The sequence below is a fragment of the Nylanderia fulva genome, unplaced genomic scaffold (assembly GCF_048542155.1).
Source record: "Nylanderia fulva isolate GAGA-0341 unplaced genomic scaffold, ASM4854215v1 Scaffold16, whole genome shotgun sequence".
In the NCBI taxonomy this organism is placed as follows: Eukaryota; Metazoa; Arthropoda; class Insecta; order Hymenoptera; family Formicidae; genus Nylanderia; species Nylanderia fulva.
Window position 1 is genome coordinate 3,842,213 of NW_028189835.1, and position 19,220 is coordinate 3,861,432.

Consider the following 19,220-nt stretch of genomic DNA (forward strand, 5'->3'; position numbering starts at 1 on the left):
TTTTTGTGTGACAGAAATAGAAGGATAAAGCGGGGAGCACTCTTGCATAATTTTTTTTATGTATACGTTTATAGACCAATCAAGATTCTTATGCTTACGCTTATGCGCTTATGCAAAAGTGTGTGCTCCTCGCTTAATTGTTTTCTTTGTAATAAAAATAATAATGATAAGAGTAATAACAATAATAATAATAATAATAATAATAATAATAATAATAAGAGAAGGATAATTATTTTCTCTATAGCTTTCTTTTTATGACAATTATTTAAATGTAGAAAAGTGTAGAATAGTGTAAAATAATGTGGAATAGTGTAGAAAACAGGAAATAGAAAATCTCCACCAATAGGAATAGAAAAATAGATATTATCCTTATTTAACAATTCCTTATTTAACAATTTCATATTGCGTCATATTGCGATGCAGTAAATGGCAAGATTTGGACATCCGGTTGAACGGCAACCAATAGGAAGGTCGCAAATTTCATCAGTATGCGCTCGTCCTCCGCACTTCACTTCACTTGCGTATGCGTATGCTTGTCAGCAGAATAATATCGTCAGCGGTCGGCCATTGTCGTCAGCGGAGATGCGAGATATTTTGATGTAATTTCTCATCGGCAAAAACTGTAGGACACCACTCGCGTGTAATCGAGTTTCATACCTCGTCTAGGATGCACACGGTCGCGGAATTGGGTGCCGGTGTACCGGCTTTCCTTGCCAAGTTGTGGAGGCTCGTCGAGGATCCAGAGACCGACAACCTAATTTGCTGGTCACCTGTAAGTACACCTTTATTTATTTACCTGTTCACACGCGAGTTGCTCGACGAGCGACCGCTTGTCTCGCGCTGTCAAGCGGAGCGAGTAACGCGATCACGAAATAATGTCACTCGAAATAATGTCAGTCGTTGCACTACTGTCTAGAGCTCGACTCTTCGTCGCGAATAATTGCAACCACATGCGCGATGCATATAAGGCTTGACAACGATTTTCGATTTTCAATGATGCATATTTTTCTGCGTTTTACATAACATTTTGTATCACGTGCATAAATTACTGCGATTATTTATCAATTGTGTCTTGTGATCGCTTCGTTGCATCGTTTTTCTTTCGCATGCTAACTTTGTGAATTATTTATTTTTGGAATAAATGTTTATGATGCTATGTGAAACATATATAATTAAATTATTAACAGTTAAATATAAATTATAATATTATTGACTTATTTTCGTGTTGATGTTACATAAATCGGATTGATTTAATAAGCTTTCAATATAAACTGATGTAATTTATGTAGATGTATATAATAATTATTACATATTGTATATAATACATATATAATATGTAATAATTATACATACATACATTTATATGTGTATATTTAATATATTAATTAGAGATAGATATAATATTTTAAAATTATGGTAAATAATATATATTTTATTACAGTTTACAAAAACAAATAATCTTATATATTTAATATTTTTTTAGAGTGGAAAAAGTTTTTTTATCAAAAATCAAGCAAAGTTTGCAAGAGAATTATTGCCACATTATTATAAACATAACAATATGGCTAGTTTTGTACGGCAGCTAAATATGTGTAAGTTGTTATGCATCATATTAATTATCTTGAAAATATAGATAAAAAAATAGAAATTAAGAAAAAAGAATAAAAATATTGATTAAAATTTTTTATATTTAAGATGGATTTCACAAGAAGGTTTCGGTCGAACTGGGTGGCCTAAAGTGCGATAAAGATGAAATGGAATTTGCACATCAGTTTTTCCATAAAGGACAACCATATTTAGTTGAACATATTAAAAGAAAAGTGAGTACATTTAGACATGCTGCAATAGTACAATAATTTGAATTTAAAGAATAATTACAAGAATAAAGCTTGAAGTCAATTCTGAGATTTTTGAAATAAATACACTGATTTAGTTCTTTTACATATTTTGAAAGATGCAATAATATTTTTTAAGAAATCTTAAGACTGCATAAAAGATGCAGTTCTAAATAAGAATCTAAATTGTTAAACACATAAATATTACATTAATATTTTATTATAATAAATAAAATATTATCTTTCTATTAGATTGCATCTAGCAAGAGTCAAGATGTAGCTCATTCTTCTATGAAACCAGAAATAATGACTAAAGTATTAGCAGAAGTAAGAAATATGAGGGGTCGTCAAGAGAGTTTGGATAATAAATTAGGTGCAATGAAACATGAAAATGAGGCATTGTGGAGAGAAATAGCAATGCTAAGACAAAAACACTTGAAACAACAACAAATTGTTAACAAGCTTATTCAGTTTCTTGTTACTCTTGTACAACCATCATCAAGAGGAGGTGGATTATCTGTCAAGAGGCGATATCCATTAATGATAGATGATTCAAATCGTACACGTAAACAAAGTGCAAAGTTGTCAAAGGTAATATTATTGTTATTACAATGTTTTTTATGTTTTCTTTTCTTTTATATACATTTATGCTATATTAATAAATATTTATTTTATAGTCACAAGCATCTCCTACAGGACCAATAATTCATGAACTTGATGCATCGGAACCTGAGTTGGATTCAGACTATATTGTTGCTGAGTAAGTGAATAGATTTATACACACACACATGCATATATAAATAAATAAAAATATATATATATATATTTTTATTTATTTATATATGCATGTGTGTGTGTATAAATCTATTCACTTATATACATATAATGCATATGCTTATATGTTATGTATTGTGTGTAAAAATATGTTAAGATATTAATATATATCTTAATAATATCTTAATTTAGGATGTTAGAGACGGCAGCTCCAGTTATCCATAGCCCAGGAGAGCATAGTGAAGCATCAATAGATGATGAAAATATGGAAAATGTTCATTCATCTGAGAATCCTGTGACGATTTTGCTAGAAAATGATACCGAAGTTAGTTCATACGAACCTGATACGAAAAGAAAACGTCTTTGCAAGGGCAAAAAAAAGTATGTACAATTTATATTTTCTGCTTTATATATAATATATACACATGCATGCATATTAATATGTGGAAAGTTAACACAGCTATATTACATTATTTTTAACAAAATTTGGAGTTGATTTATTAAAAAAAGATATTAAGATAATAATAATTTTTATTTCTTGAGACATTAATTTTTATTTTGTGAGAGAGAAAGAGAAGAAGAAATGAATGTGTTTGCTTTCTATCAATTCAGTAAGATATATCATAAAGATATAAAAAGAAATAGAATATTTATTCTATCAAATTTTAGGAATACATATTCTATTAAATTTTATAGATTCTAATTAACATACAACAGATTTCATATATAATGACTGATATTAAATACTCTATATAAAAAGATACTATCTATAGACATGATATGTGTGTTTAATAATAAATAATAAGGAAATTAATGATTAGTTCGACCATACTGGCTCTTATTAATATTATTCGTCTTTATTAGATACGAAGTACACTACGTTTCGACCTTAAATTTAGGTCCTTTTCAAGTGCTAAAATTATAAAATATCAATAGTTAGCGAAACTAAAACTAAATACAAGTCAATTCATGCAAGGAGAGACAACAATTTACTTACTTAAAACAATTCTAATAAGCCACATTATTTGTTAATAAGCCACAATATTCATTATTTGAAAATGTCAAATTTTTTTACATATATTATACTTATTCAAATGACATTTAAATATTACCAGGAGGAAAAACAAGATGCCTGTCAAAATTTTGATCTCCTCATTGGAAAATGGAGGAAAACCAAGGTTAACATTTTTTTCACTTGGTGTTGGTATTCTGAGATATATTTGTAGCTATTTGTTATGTTGAAGACTATGAACATAAGCTATTATTTTGCATGAAACATCAGATTTAAATGATTATAAAAAACATTAAGATTTTGAAACTATTTCTTATCAGTTTCTAAATGATCATATAAAACATATATGAAGAGAAAAATTATGTAATAGTCAAAGCAATTCCTAAAATTAAATATTATAAATATAAATAGTTCAGAGAATATATTTGATAATCTAAGAAGTAAATTCTCATAATTTTTATTATTTTTTAGAGACCATGTTAATTTTTCAGGATTTTTAATAAGCCTTAGTTCTTTCATATAATACAATTTTATACATTCATGCAATTTTACTATCTTATATATCTATATATTACTAATTCATATTGTTTTATCATTTTTATATATTATATAATCAATTATATTTTTTATCATATTTATATGTTTATATTGTTTTATTTGTTTATTAAAACATTTTTTTATTTTATTATAATAATTTTATTAGATCTTTTAGTTTTTGTCAGAAATTATTTGATTTACACATACAATATTTTTTCTCTAAATGAAATAAATTATTTTAAAACATCTATATTACAAATGTATATAATAGTTGATTTTGAACATTAATATATATAATTTTAGCATCTCGATTTATATAATTAAAAAGGAACTAAATTTAAATTATAAATTTATCAATTAATAATTTATAAATTTGTTATATATGTATTAGTAAAAATGTTCTTTATACATTATTGAAAATTTATATATAATATTTTGCTTGGACATTATTTTGCTGTTACAAAAGAATTTATTTTGTATATATCTGCATAATGTATTAGTGATAGCTTTTTTGTATTGCGATATTCTATCACTCATTGATATAATATGTTGAAAATAATTGCATGTATGTGAGTTCTCTCTTATGTTGCTTTAAAACAGTACTAAGTTTTTCCATGTTTCCATTATATTATTGAGATAAATATAGCATACAGTAGTTGAATATAGATAAGAGAAAAAATCTGATTGTGAGCAGCATTATAAAATGAAAATGAAGATTAATAATATCTTATCTTTGTTTATAGGGAAGAATTGCATATGCTTCAAATGCCCAATGAGGAAACTTTCGCTTTACTCAATAAAGAATCTGTCGGATCTAAACCTATACCTGCGGCTACTGTGCGAAGTTCTAAACTGAAAGCGATGGTGGCAAATATTAATGAATCTCAAGATGTTGAGCAAGATATTGAAAATTCAGCTGATGTGGAAGATGATATTGAAGCCTCGGACAACGATGCCTCCATGATCAAGCTAGAAGATATCCTAATTGTTCCAGAAATAATCAACAACAGTAACATTCAAAATATTATTGAGAATAAGGAAAGTGATATCAAAGGACCTAATCAAGCAAATGAGGGATTTGATCAACAGAATGATTACACAGTTGCTTTAACAAGTGATGCCGAACAGCATAACAAAAATGGAACATCAATATTTTTGCAGAAGGAAAATAATAATTCCAACACAGCAAGCACGAGTTCATCAAAAGATGAATTATCTTTGAGTTGCGTCAATTCTTCTGAAGCTAATTACAGGTTAAAACCGACGTAAGTTCAGTACAGACCATGAGTCACAAGGTTGCATTCAGTAACAATAATGTTCATTCGTGTGGAAATTATTAATAAGAGATGAAAACGTATTATTTTTTATATTTTATTTTGAATATTTATTATTGAAATAATTTTACTGAATAAAACTACATTTGTTTTCTATATTTTTTTTCTTGAAACATATAGTTCTCTTATCAATTTCCACAATGATTTTTAAAATAATTTATTTGTAGTATATATAACGATATTTATTGATTCTAACTACTTAAAAAATAGTGAGCTTATTTAATGCTTAATGACAAAATATAAAAAATATACTTCTCTTTATACATTATTGTATAGTATTATTGTATTATATTATTGGATTAGATTAACTTTGATTTTGCGAAATTTTAATTTTGATTTTTTTATGGATTTGTGTATAATATTTAGTTTTATTAGTATTGATATTAATATAATATTTTGATTGCTTTATATTTTTATGATTGATTATACTCGTTGGAATACAATGTTAGAATGTTTATTGTAAAGGAAAAAGGTATTTCTCATGAAAATTGTTATTGCATTTTATCATATTAATGATTATTTTTCAGACTTTATTTAAAGTTAAAAACTATATATCATCTTGACATTTTGTATACAATATTTGTTATTTATATAATACTAAAACTTTCTAATATTATATATAGGGAAGAAATGGATAATCATCTGGAAACAATACAAACAGATTTGGACAATCTGCGTGAAATTCTGCGTGGTGAAAGTTATAGTATTGATGCTAACACTCTTCTAGGGGTAAATGTAATATTAAAATTTTTGTTTTAAATTTTAAAAAATTACAATAAGAAGGACAATCTTTCTATTGTAAAAGAAAGTATATACATTTATGAGGAAATTTTATATTAATATTTTTTTCTTTTTTTTACCAGCTGTTTGGTGCAGATGATCCAATGACATTCGGATTACCAATTAACCCAGAATTAAACCCAAATTGTGGAAAAGATGATGATAATACTACAAGTAAGTTTTTGCAATTTTTAATGGTCAAATACCTTTATTTCTCAATGTAAAAAGCACATAAAGAATTTTTTTTTTTTTTACATTTCTAAAAATTTCTTCATTGTTGAATAAAATACAAATAATAAAAGTAATGAAATTAAATCAAAACAATTAAAAATGTTTAATTATATACAGTTGCAGATTCTATGAATGGATCTGTTGGTGGAGAACTTATGACATATAATCGTACGCCCAATCTACTAGATTTTGACGATGATATGTTATTGGAAAATGACACATCTTTACCAACAGCATCATCAGATTTACTTACAAACAATCTATATACTTCAGATCTTTTAGATCCCTCAGATTCTTTAGACGATAAAGCTTTGCTTTACGATTCACTAGTAAAACTCTCTAGTAAGAATCTAAAATCGTAAATACTATTATTTATATGTGGTAAGTTTCTCTTTTTTATTTCTGATAGATTTTTAAGATTCCATCTTTTTTTCTCTTTTCCTATTTAAAAAAATGTACAGATTTAATATGTATCAATTTAGCTTGTTTTGTCATAATGAATATTATCAAAATTTTGATTTTCAGTAAATTTTATTCTAAATGAATCTCATGCAATACTTTTAATAATAAGAAAAAATATTAAAAATAAATAAAATAAAAAATTCAGAGTATTTAGCAATCATAGAGATTCTATTAATTTTTAAAGCATACTATAATTAGTCTATACATATCTATATCATATAAAGTCCATTGAATTTGCTATCATATAACATAATATTTAATTATAATCAGATAAATACTTTCTGCTTAACAAAAATTATATTCTCTTATTAATTACAAAAAATTATAAATATGTTTATTACAACATTACTTATTTTCTTATAGTTTAGTTAAAATTTATTGATAACAATCACTAAACTTTCTATTTTATATTGATAATTTATAATTTGTAAATGCATGTATAACATTCAAATTTTTACATTTTTATATATTATGTACCATATTCTAAATGTTTATATAATGAATTGAGATTGTAATTATTATTTAATTTAAATACTATATTTTGGATTAATTATTAATTAAAACCATAATTAATAAAAATAATTAAAATCATAATTAACCTAAAATAATTAATTAAAATTAATTATTTTAGATTAATTATGATTTTTGCAATTACACACACAAGCATACACATACATATTTACTTTTTTCTTTATTATATACAGTATAACTTATTTTAGTCTATTTTTCTTTTAGCTTTTTACTGGAAACTCTACTTCAGGATTATTAATTATCTAGAAAAAATGGTAATGTAAAAAATAGGATAAAGTAATCTATTACAAATATTGCAGCATTTACTATCATATAAAATAAGGATAGTACTTGCGGCAACCGAATACCTTGCTTTCGATTACGAAATGGCACGATAAAACAAACATAATGAAAAGTATAAAGGAGCAATTTTAAATATATCACGAAAGAGAAAAAATTAAATATCGAAATGATTAGTTTTCCGCGATCTTACAAATGAACAAATAGGAGAATTATATTAATAAAACTTTTGTTCTTATACTTGTATATAATTGCAAACGGTTTTTTTTGCAAAATATCTTGCAACTAACTTTATAAAGAGAAGTAAACATAAAATAATAACAGTTTTTTATGTAATGTATGAAGTATTAGATTATAAAAAAGTTTAGATTGTGATAAATCTGTGCATACATGTGTTAAAAAGAAACTGTTTTTGCTTATAAACATATTTTTTTTATTTCTTCACAGTTGTTAATTATCTCAAATAGATAATATTAATTGTAAGGTAATGAAATGTAAAAAGTGATAGTGCAAATCAAGATTTCAGTGTTTTATATGTAATAGAAACATTCTTGAATCTGTAAAGTAACATGGATAATTTTATGTATCTTGTGAATCTTTTGCAACTTTGGATATGCACCCCTTTGAATTAGAGTAACTTTTATTCTGCATAGAACTTTCTTATTTCTCATATACACAATTTAGAATCCTAATATTCTGATATTATGTCTATAATGTGCGGTTTAATAGATGTGTACATGTATAACAATAATGAGATTGTATTATACTGTACTTATGTGTGTATAACTAATGCTGATATAACTGATGTGAGAAAATTGCATCAATTTTTTCAACAAAGATTATTATCCTAGTCAGTAGACTAGTTTTTATCGAACATGTCTAAGTTTATCAAAAAACTCTGAATTGTTTAAAACACTGAAATCTTAATCTTGAACCTCTACTAAAATAAGTTTACGTGTTGCGTTATTGTAAGAGTGTGTTTATCCATCCAATATGCAGATGCACGAAATTATTTGATTTGATTTTTATGCATCTGCAATAAATGAATTATAAATCACTCGAATTGTATAGTAGAAATATAATTATATATATCTATAATTATAGATAATTGCATATAATTATATTTTATTATATATATATATATATATATATATATATATATTTATTATAATTAAATATTACTATAATTATTGCTTTATCATGTTAATATTCTATCTGATTTAGAGATAATTAGCTTTTTATATTTGCTACAAAAGCAAAATTAGGCATTATTATTATTTTCAGATTAGTCTGTAAAATTTGTTATGTAATTTTTATGTACAGTGAAGTGTCAGCCATATACATATACATTTTCCATTCATAAAGATTTAAACGTTAGTATTTGCAATTAAATTTCATTTAAAGAGTTAAGTTTTTTTTGAGTGTATAGATTTATTTCAAAAGAATCATTAATATGTGTGACAAGTATTTATTAATTACACTAAAATAATTAGTCATTGTATTGTTTGTGTATTTGTGTACCTGTGAGATGTGAGTATCTACTAATACCAAGTTATATTAATGTTAAATTTGTTAAAAAATATTAAATATTTTCACTTGACAACTAAAAATATGTACGTATTTAAGGTATGTCATATGTCAATGTGTGTTGATACTGCACTGTTTAAAATATCAAATTCTAACATTTAAAAGATTGGTAGAAAATGTAAATTGAGAAGATTATCAAAGATATTGAATTTTATCCAATGTCGCCTTTTATGGTGTAAATTATTTTCTTAAACTTAATATATAATAAAAAAAACAATTGTTTTGAGATATAAGTAGGGGCCAACAGCAGATAAGTTAGCTTGTCAAGTTGACACTTTTATTCTTTTATCAGCCTATAAATAGGATATACTATGTTTTGTTACATAGAGTATCAAGACATACATCCAAACTACTTAATTAATTAAGAATGCTATTCACACAGGATCTTACTTTGCAGATCTAAAATATATAAAGCTCTCATATCAGTTTTTTGATTTGTACATCTATTAGTAACAATTTATTGTTACTAATAACAATTACTACTTAACAATTTATTGTTAGGTCTGTTATATAAGTGTAATTAAAAAATTAGCATAATAAAAATACTTTTACTACCACCGACAATTATGTTAAATCTGTTTGTTTACACTTAAATAAAACTTACATAACTGTTCATGTGCATTTATTTTTTTTTTGGGGGGGGGTATTCTTTTCTATTTACCTTATATAGAATACTATATCCATAATCGAGATGCTACAAGTCTTAAGTTAATTATGAAAATACTAATAATTATAAGATCTCATTAATTTCTTATTGTTAAAAAAATATTTCTAAGAATAGATTCAAGATATACATATATTAAGACTTCACTTTTAAGAATATATTTTTGTATTTTATTCTTAATCAAAATATATATCAATGGGTATAACGTGTGTGTAAATTACATATGGAAAAAATATACAATATTCTCCAAATAAAAGATTTACTAGAGTTTAATAAATAATAATATATATATATATATATATATATATATATATATATATATATTTCTTAGGATGTGATATATCATTTCGATAAAAATTTAATCTAATTGATATCATTATATATAAAATAAAAGATTTATTAATATTTTCTCAAATATATACATGTATGTCTACTACATGTTAATTTGCATAACTATTTGTTATAATTACTAAATACTAAGTAACAATAATATAACATCAATGTTATATTACTGGTACTTATTGTTAGTGTTTAGTAATTAGTGAGAATTGAATTTTTCTTATCACCAGAAATGCTATCAAAGTTTGTATATTCAAATACTGATAAACACAATTTGTTTTTTGCTTAGAGAGTAGATTAAATCTCTCAATTCTAACAGATATATGAAATATTTTAATTTGCAATATTATATGCAACATAATAGAATGATAGTCCTAGATATTAAATTAACAAAGTACATATGGATTTTCTAATATATATATACATAATAATTATCACTGTGATTGTTGATTTTCAATTTGCAGTGATTCTTGAAATTGTTTCCTAGCTTCACGATTAGAATGCAACAATTCAATCAATTCTGCATGTATATCATCATTTTTCTTTTCCAAATGATCCAGAGCAGTTTCCAAATGGTTCAACTCATCTTCTAATGCTTTGATACCTGTAGGAAAGTACAAATAATTTTTCCAATCATGCGTGTGCAATATTACAAAAATATTAATTTTAATATTGAGATTTTTTCTTCTTATTTGCAATGTCATTCTATAAATGTACTTCATATTAGTATATCTTTAATCACTAATAAAGATTATTCATCAAACAATTTAAATGCTCGTTTCCAAAATTATTTTTATGCATTTAAATATGCATTAGATATGTCATACTTTTAATTTCCTGTGTATTTATAAATTTTACAGCATTGTGTCTTAAGCATAGACACATTCTTTAAACTGTTGCAAATAGACTTACACTTTTGCGAATAAAAATAAAGATCTGTTTAATATATATTTACCGATATCAGAATATACATCTTCCTCCAGACATCTATTAATATCATTGGCATGTTCTTCCTCTTCGGTACATTCCATTTCCTCGTTGACATTATCCAGGTTATTTTCTTCCGGTTGTATCATTTCCTCTATATCTTCCTCTTTTTTTTCCTCCTCCGGAACTGGATATTCCTCTCTGACCATTTCTTTTTCTGCCACTTGCATTTGAGAATCAGGATCAGCTAGAATCAGCTGACTTTACATGATTAAAGGTGTGTGTATGTACATATATATATAAGTCACATGGTATAATATCTTGTGACGTGTTCTGACCAACAATCGATAAAATTTCAAAAATTTACTCGCTTATATATATAATAATTCGTATACATTATTTATTATACTTATAATGCTATCATAAATTCGTATATATATATGTGTATACATATAAACGAGTGCATATATATATCCAACCAAATTTATTTTAATACTGTTAAATATATTAGAGATTATGCAAGAAAAAGAAAATTCATTGTTTATGCTATATTTGCGAAATATACGAGTGAGTGAATTATAAAAAATTATTTATTAAATATTTCAAAAATATATTTCCTCGAGAATTGACCACGGCGTTAGTTCACCGTTCGACATGTTGGTGTCGCTCTCGTAGATTTCGGTTCGCGCGCGAGCAGGAGCAGGCACAGAAAGTATCGGCTCGTGGAATTTTACTCGAATCTCTCCGTATTTTGCCATTATTACCGTACAAAAGTGAATCTCGTGCGTGCACAAGTATCTTTTGAGTGTCATAACGTAAAAACGTATGGTATCGCGCACAATTCGTCTTTATATTCGCGATGCCGCAATTTCGCTTCATCCGCGAGACGAAATCCTGCTCGCGCATTCCAGGCGCCATTTTCCCGCCAAATATCACGGTCCGTAATCAGGTATATATCTTCACGAAAATTATTTTTCTATATAATTTTACTTTTTTTTCTGTATCAATATTATATTTTATATCTAATAAACAATACAAACATGAGCAGATATATTTTTTTATATCTCTGTGTCTCGAATTAATTTCTTGTCTTCGTATCCCGGAGATAATATATATGCATGAAAAGCGTACTTTAGCTGTATCCTGAAAGTTACTGCTAGTACTGGAAATTTACGTATATTAATAGATTTCCAATACTTGCAGTGAAATTCGAAACATAGCCTTTATGTATCTAAATCCGATATTTCGTATTTATGTGATTATTTTGAGTGAATGCATATATTATATATACTTTCTACATTACCGACCATCATCTTGTTTGTATTACCATATTATTATACCGACGCCACCACCAGATGGCGATAGCATGTTTGAATGTAAGGTGCTTTAACGGTTGGATGAGATTATGATTATAATTTCGTAAAGTAGTAATGCGGGCGATTATAATTTCAATGTATCGAGTGATATATTTATTATACGACAGCTTCGTTATAACGAGAAATATGGAACGTGAAGAAAAATACAGGGAATATGAATGATACCATGTAGTGAGAAATAATAATGGTTTGATATTCTTTTTTTACGCACTTCTTATCGCAAAACTTGATTTTTACACATAACCTGAGATTTTTTTGTAATGTTACGCTTGTATTTTCTATATATTCTGTATATATATGCATGTTTGTGTGTACCACACACAGATACACACATTCAAACACCACACACACATCCATACACATGTACATAACATACACATATATGTACATATACATACAATGTTACACTTATATTCTGTATGCATACTATGTGTATGTACTCTCTAAATTTCTTGGAGTGAAAACCGAACAATCTCATTCCAAAAGAGTGGAATTTTACTCCAAAAAAGTGAGATTCCACTCTTTTGGAGTAAAATTCCACTCTTTTGGAATGAGATTGTTCAGTTTTCACTCCAAGAAATTTAGAGAGTACATATGTGTACAACACAGTATACACACACACTATACACATATACATATACATATCATACACACAATGTTACACTATATTTTGTAGATAGCATGTGTGTGTCTACCACACAGCACACTACATACATATACAATATTTATTCTTACAAAATAATGCGTAAACATTGCTTACATTTGAAGATGTATTGTACTTTATTATTATTAAATATATATTGTTATCTTACACGTTTTCTACATTTTTTTAAAGAAAGATGTAAGATATAATATAAAAGAATATACTGTACGTTTTTTTATATCTATGAAAAAACATACATTTACATTTATGAACTGAGAACTTGAAATTGACTTTATTTTTTAACACAATTTTTTGTTGTTGAAATTTATATGTTCAAACATATATAAAGTTTATACGATAATAATATTTTATATAATATAATATAATTTTATATAATATAATAGCATATATAGCATGTTTTATTGTAATTTCTTATTATTATTTGTTCCTTTGTGTACTGTATGTGTGTATATTGATATTTTCTTTGATATTTGTGTTTTTTCATGCATTACACAAGTATTAATAGAATGAAATCTGATTCTAGGAACGAAGAGGTCGCTTAGGCTTCGAACATGAACATCGTCCCCGGATTTCTCTCTCCAATACTCGCCTAGTGTTCTTAATTAGGGGGATCTGCGTTAAGAGAACGGGAGCTTTTCGAGACGTCCGTTATTGCCTCGTTAAAGAGAATTGGACGGAATGCAAACTTCTACGCCCTTCATATGTAAGTCACGTTATACCACATAATTCAGTACAAGTAGTATGAATAGAAACTGTTTAATTAAATCGACCCGATATTCCTTTTATTTTTATTCGTTACCTTGATCAAAGTTGTTGTTTATCTTCTTTCATATGACAATGTATATTATTATATTGTCATAAATGAATAACGTTATCAATTGCTTTGATAATAAATATTATTATTCTCAATTTCGTAATAATGACTTGGCGCAGAGATGGCTTAATTTCTATTCTGAGAATTTATATAAAACGAGAACGTCATACATATCTTTTTATAACAAGTTACGTTATGTTAAATATCAATTTTCAATTTTTATGCGCCAAAAATGTCTTCGATCTATTAATATTTAATGGAAAATGATAATATATAGAATTAATCCATTTTATATAATTTGTTGAACTTATTACTCTATTTTAAAAGATTATTTTATCATATTTATTATATTGGTAAATTGACAAAGATTATTCTTTTAAAGTTTGAATAAATTACTTAATAAATTGATATATTAAATTTATTATTGTAAAATAAATAAAAAAAAATTTATTATTTTGATATGAGAATACATCACGAAAAGTACAAATTAATTAAAGCTAAAATTAGTTCTAGAAAATAGAATAGTTCTAGATTCAGTATTCATTAGAATTTCATTTCAATTAGTAATACTTTCATTATAGTACGTCTATAAAATATATGAAATAAATTCAAAGAACGGTCGAAAAATTTTTTATATTTATTCGCATCATTTTCTTACCAACCGAAGCTGTATATTATTTATACAAATTTTTTATATTACATCTTGCTATTTTAAGTATCACAGCTTAAACGATCGATGATTCAGATCTCGAAATATTAAGCTTGCGATGCGCTATGAATCAATAATTTAATATATATGATATCAATTATATAATTATCAATAAATATAATGCGATATAATTTAAAACAATGCGCTGTTCTAGATTATGATATATATAGTTTCTGTTACACATTAAGAAAAAAATTGTTAACTTGATTAAATCGTTCAACTAAATTACTATTTTGTTAATGAAACATATATATTAGCATTTCAGTCAAATATATATGTTTTGTGTTAGATTTAATATATTATATTTAATATAAATAATTCTATATATATATGTTCAATTAACAAAATAGTATTTAATTAAACGATTTAGTCAAGTTAACTTTTTTTTCAGTACACAAAGAAAAATACTGACTGAGATAATATCTGAAATTGTTGTCTTGATCTGTGGCATTTTGTCGCAATGATTCTCTCATGTTCCGAAAAAGAGGCTCGTGTGTGCAATACTCTGTATGTATATATCATTCAGAAAGACCGACCACTGCGTGCGCGCGGTATTTTGTCAGACTTGATTACAAGCATGCAATATGCATCTTTCGACTCGTGGCGGCTCCCCTGCGAAGGGTCACTCTCCCTTCTCATCCCTCTTATAAAACGCCGTTAATTCCGAGCTGCGGGGGTTTCGAGTTCTCCCCATTTCGTTCGCGTTCTAGTGGCGGGAGTCAATAAATTAGGGCGCGTTAATCCTATCCGGGGCGTAGTACGTTTTTAACGTAAGCTAAGTTGTTGTGGTTGATTCCTTCGAGGGTGCAAAAAGGAGGAAGTCCGCAGATTAGCCATATTTGGAGAGCACGTTTAATGAAAGTAAAGAGGGAGAAGGAGATTAAATGCTAGGAATGTAAAACTAGCATGATAAAGAATAAACGACATTGAGCAAGAATGGTGCAATATATTTTGAAAATGAATTATTGATGAGAAAAAAATTATATATTAATTAAATGTGTATAAATTAAATGTCTTTTATATAATGTATGAATAAGTCAGGAATTACTTAATCGCGACGTGCGCGTAATTAAATATATTTTAATTATTATCTTTTTTATATACATCTCTTTTAAATTTAAGTCGCACATTGATCTCTATAGATTTCCTTTATGATGCTTCTCATTATCGTGTCGACGATAAATCTTTTCTGAATTTATGCGATCGACTTTCGAACTAGGTCAATCGGAGAATGTTGCATGCGCGTTTCTGTCATTGCTATCAAGGTGCTTAACTGAATCAGATTATGCACTGATACGGGTCGCCTGAGGAGAATACCGCGAATTCAGAGCAAGCTAATCGATTGTTTTCCATCACGGGATTCTCCTTCACGGAACCACTCAAACCTTATGCAATTGCATTATAATATCTTTCATAAATAGATTATTGAATTGCATTTGATTGGATTTTTTTAGATTATTAAAGTAGATTTTTTAAAATATATTTTCACGTAGATGAAACGAGAACTTATCAACTATTTTTTTCTCATTTTTAAAACTTGATTACTATATTGCTATATTTAGCAATATTTTGCTGTTGATAAATTGAAAAATAACCTTAGAAAAAGAAAATTATATGTTATATAACTAGGAATGTCGGATAAAATTTGTATAAGCACGACTTAATATATCATTTCCACATTCTTCACATGTATACTCTTTCCAAGTATAGTTCAAATATATCAAAGATGACAGTTGCATTTTGCGCTTGGTTGGTACAAAGATGTATCAGCGTAGATTCAACCATGGAGAGATGCAAACCAATCAGTCTAATAGAATCTCCCCAGTTGCCTATCGAATGATTCATAGTACGTCGCTTGGGAAGCAAATTTATTAATAAGACCAACCAGACAAAGCTCGGCACCGAACTGATTCGTCATTATGACGTATATCCTGTCTCATAGATATTTAATGTTTAAACCTTATTATCTTTTCTTCCAATATCTATATATAAATAGATAGGAATGTTAAGAATTTATAAGAATACAAATTTATCGATGCAAAATATTACTACAAAATGTTGATAATCGGGAGATAAATCTATATGTCACAAATTTAATTAAAGACTTTTATAATAATCTTAAAATTATATATAATTCATTATTAGCTTTTAATATTAACAGCAGGGTATGGAAAAGGAGGATGGTAAGTTTGAATTTTATTGATCCTGCCAAAATTGAGGGAGCGAACATGTTTTATTTAAACAAGAAGAGATAACTTGTCTCTCTATTTTGTTAGTACACAAACGCGCTTCTGCGCTTTTTAATATTACACCGGACGCAAATATAAGGCCATGAAGGGCGCACGTTACTCCGCACATTATATTCCCCGCAACCATTACTATAAAAAAATAAAGCCATCCCACATTTCACGTGTAAAAAGAAGAGTCGCGTGACACATCCCTCTCTCTCGTTCCCTTGCTTTTAGCTTTTTCTCTCGTTCTCTCTCTCTTTGGCAAAATTTTATTCGTTATGCTTAAATCGCTCTACATATGGGACGTTTCTTTCTCATATTCGACATCGTTTGGCGGCGCGATGAAATAAATTCGCCATCATTCTTCGTTTCTTTTTCTCCCTCTCTCTTTCTTCCCCTCGAAAGGGATCGGTTCGGAATTCCTTCGTCGACGAAGAAGCTTCGTGTTCACGTCCGGGCATCGGCTTACGTCAGGTTTGCATAACCGCGCGAGATACGCAGAAACATATCGCGAATTAAAGCGGCTTCGTGTAACCCGTACCTCGTCTCTGCGAAAGAAGAGAACCTTATACCGAGCGCATTGGAAGTGCGACTTCTTGCGCAAGAGAGAAACTGCTCCGCAGTGATTCATCATTGTTACGGGGAATATTGGGATATATATCGGCGACGCGGTCCCTCGCGGGCTGAAAGCACACACAAATGGAGAGTAGACAGGGGTCTATACTCTCCATCTACTTAAATGCCCCTACATCCTAGGCAATAGAGGGTAGTTGGATACTTGTCCCCCGCGAGTTTTCCCTGCAGTTTTCTGATTAAACTACGCCGAGATAGAAGAGGGTCGCACTTTTACGCCACGCTCCGCAATCGCTTTTATGATTCGTTCCCGCGCGCAAGCCTTTCGCGATGCAATTTGTTGTGATGACAGTTTACGTCACGATGTATTATTACACTAGGTTATCGAAAAGAGTGGTTATATAATTCACATTGTCGCCGTAATAAATATACTTGCGTTGTCTTTCTTTCCAATGATAGAGTTATAAAAGAGAATATAATAATTATATACGAAGAGAATTTGTTCTTAGAGTTTTTTTTATCCTGAAAATCATGGTAATTATGAGACAATATGGTATTGGAAAATCATTTTATATAACAGTTTCTCTGAGTAATATATTGGGCACAACTAAAAATATACATAAGAAATTTTACTATTTTACTGTGGTAAATATCAGATAGAGAAACTCTTATAAAATTCTTCCAATACCACATTATCTTACGATTACCATGATTTTCAGGACAAATTCTGAAAGAAAATTCTCTCTGTGTATATGCAATAAAAATAATAAATGCAATTTGCCTATTATAAAAAAATATGATATTTTTGTAATGCCTCGACCATTTTTTCATATTACGATCGTATATGATCAGGTTACAGTATTATAAATTATTGCACGCGCGTATGTGCCAGATATTCAAGTCTGGTCTGAGAAGAAAAAATCTGTTAGCTCGTTGAAAATTTCAACATTCACTTTGGCTCGATCGGGTGCAGGTGCATCTCGCGAGTCAACCGGCAATCTGTCCGGGTGCACATTCCTCCCGGGTGCTCCTTCCTCCAGTTACCGAATTTCATCTATCACGAGGTGTATAAAAATAAACGGTATATACAAAGCGTATATATATACGCGAGTAGGGAAATAGTACCATGTGCGAAGCGCCATGTGGCAGAGGGTCAACAATGTCACCGACCGGGAGGAGCATCTTCCCCTCGTATCTCGAGACGAGAAGCACACATCGTGTGGAAAAGAGGTGCTATACGTCGGGTAGACGAGCACCTGCCTCGCCTCGAGGTGAAAGCTCTCCGCGTACTCACCGTGCTCGCACAAAAGGGATTATCCGTTTCTTCGTATATATCGGCGGTTGGCCACACAGTGTAACGCGGCGCGATGTAAAGCAGTGTAAAGCGCGCATCTTCCGCGACTCCGCTCGTTTCGATCGCGCGAGAAAGAAGCGATTCTTTCTCGCCCGAGGCATTTTTTAGAAAAAAAAGAGAAAGAGAGAAAACTCTGACAAAAGTGTTATACACACAATGAGCGGCTGTGCGCGTTAGTAGGTACCAAGGGTTGGCCTGGTTCCCGAG

The 19,220-nt window shown here is 28.3% G+C and overlaps 3 protein-coding genes across 7 annotated transcripts in view; 2 read left to right on the forward strand and 1 right to left on the reverse strand.

Moving 5' to 3' along the window:
* The first annotated feature begins 438 nt into the window (after nucleotides 1–438).
* Nucleotides 439–9,975, forward strand: LOC114940365 (uncharacterized). Of its 4 annotated transcripts, none has more exons than XM_029315012.2 (12): nucleotides 439–772; nucleotides 1,484–1,592; nucleotides 1,696–1,820; nucleotides 2,088–2,426; nucleotides 2,513–2,595; nucleotides 2,802–2,990; nucleotides 3,725–3,787; nucleotides 4,902–5,423; nucleotides 6,116–6,227; nucleotides 6,356–6,446; nucleotides 6,627–6,884; nucleotides 7,701–9,975. In XM_029315012.2, exons 1-11 carry the CDS (start codon nucleotides 668–670, stop codon nucleotides 6,863–6,865), a joined length of 1,977 nt encoding a protein of 658 aa, XP_029170845.2. In that variant the 5' UTR covers nucleotides 439–667; the 3' UTR covers nucleotides 6,866–6,884; nucleotides 7,701–9,975. The 4 variants fall into 4 exon arrangements, with proteins under 4 accessions (XP_029170845.2, XP_085336980.1, XP_085336981.1 ...); XM_085480854.1 differs by having other exon boundaries at nucleotides 446–772; nucleotides 6,116–6,221; nucleotides 6,621–6,884; XM_085480853.1 differs by having other exon boundaries at nucleotides 447–772; nucleotides 6,621–6,884.
* LOC114940254 (uncharacterized) lies at nucleotides 9,618–11,592 on the reverse strand. Its single transcript, XM_029314823.2, has 2 exons — nucleotides 11,321–11,592; nucleotides 9,618–10,969 (listed from the first exon to the last, which is right to left on the reverse strand). Exons 1-2 carry the CDS (start codon nucleotides 11,520–11,522, stop codon nucleotides 10,800–10,802), a joined length of 372 nt encoding a protein of 123 aa, XP_029170656.2. The 5' UTR covers nucleotides 11,523–11,592; the 3' UTR covers nucleotides 9,618–10,799.
* Nucleotides 11,593–11,995: 403 nt separating this feature from the next.
* Nucleotides 11,996–19,220, forward strand: part of LOC114940415 (uncharacterized) — an 87,682-nt gene continuing 80,457 nt past the window's right edge. Inside the window, exons 1-2 of one of the 2 annotated variants that reach the window (XM_029315097.2) lie at nucleotides 11,996–12,241; nucleotides 13,856–14,035. In XM_029315097.2, the coding sequence (XP_029170930.2) occupies nucleotides 12,152–12,241; nucleotides 13,856–14,035 (270 nt within the window). In that variant the 5' untranslated portion in view covers nucleotides 11,996–12,151. Of the gene's footprint in view, nucleotides 12,242–12,708; nucleotides 12,856–13,855; nucleotides 14,036–19,220 lie in introns of those variants that run through there. The other variant, XM_085480857.1, reaches the window with a different exon arrangement.

Bases quoted from the DNA above. Each gene is read 5' to 3' on its own strand.
- LOC114940365 (XM_085480853.1), top strand. From the start codon at position 668: ATGCACACGGTCGCGGAATTGGGTGCCGGTGTACCGGCTTTCCTTGCC. The intron at 5,424-6,115 runs GTAAGTTCAGTA...TATTATATATAG, and splicing joins AATTACAGGTTAAAACCGAC to GGAAGAAATGGATAATCATC. The intron at 6,447-6,620 runs GTAAGTTTTTGC...AATTATATACAG, and splicing joins AGATGATGATAATACTACAA to TTGCAGATTCTATGAATGGA.
- LOC114940254 (XM_029314823.2), bottom strand. From the start codon at position 11,522: ATGCAAGTGGCAGAAAAAGAAATGGTCAGAGAGGAATATCCAGTTCCG. The intron at 10,970-11,320 runs GTAAATATATAT...ACTTTCCTACAG, and splicing joins AGATGTATATTCTGATATCG to GTATCAAAGCATTAGAAGAT.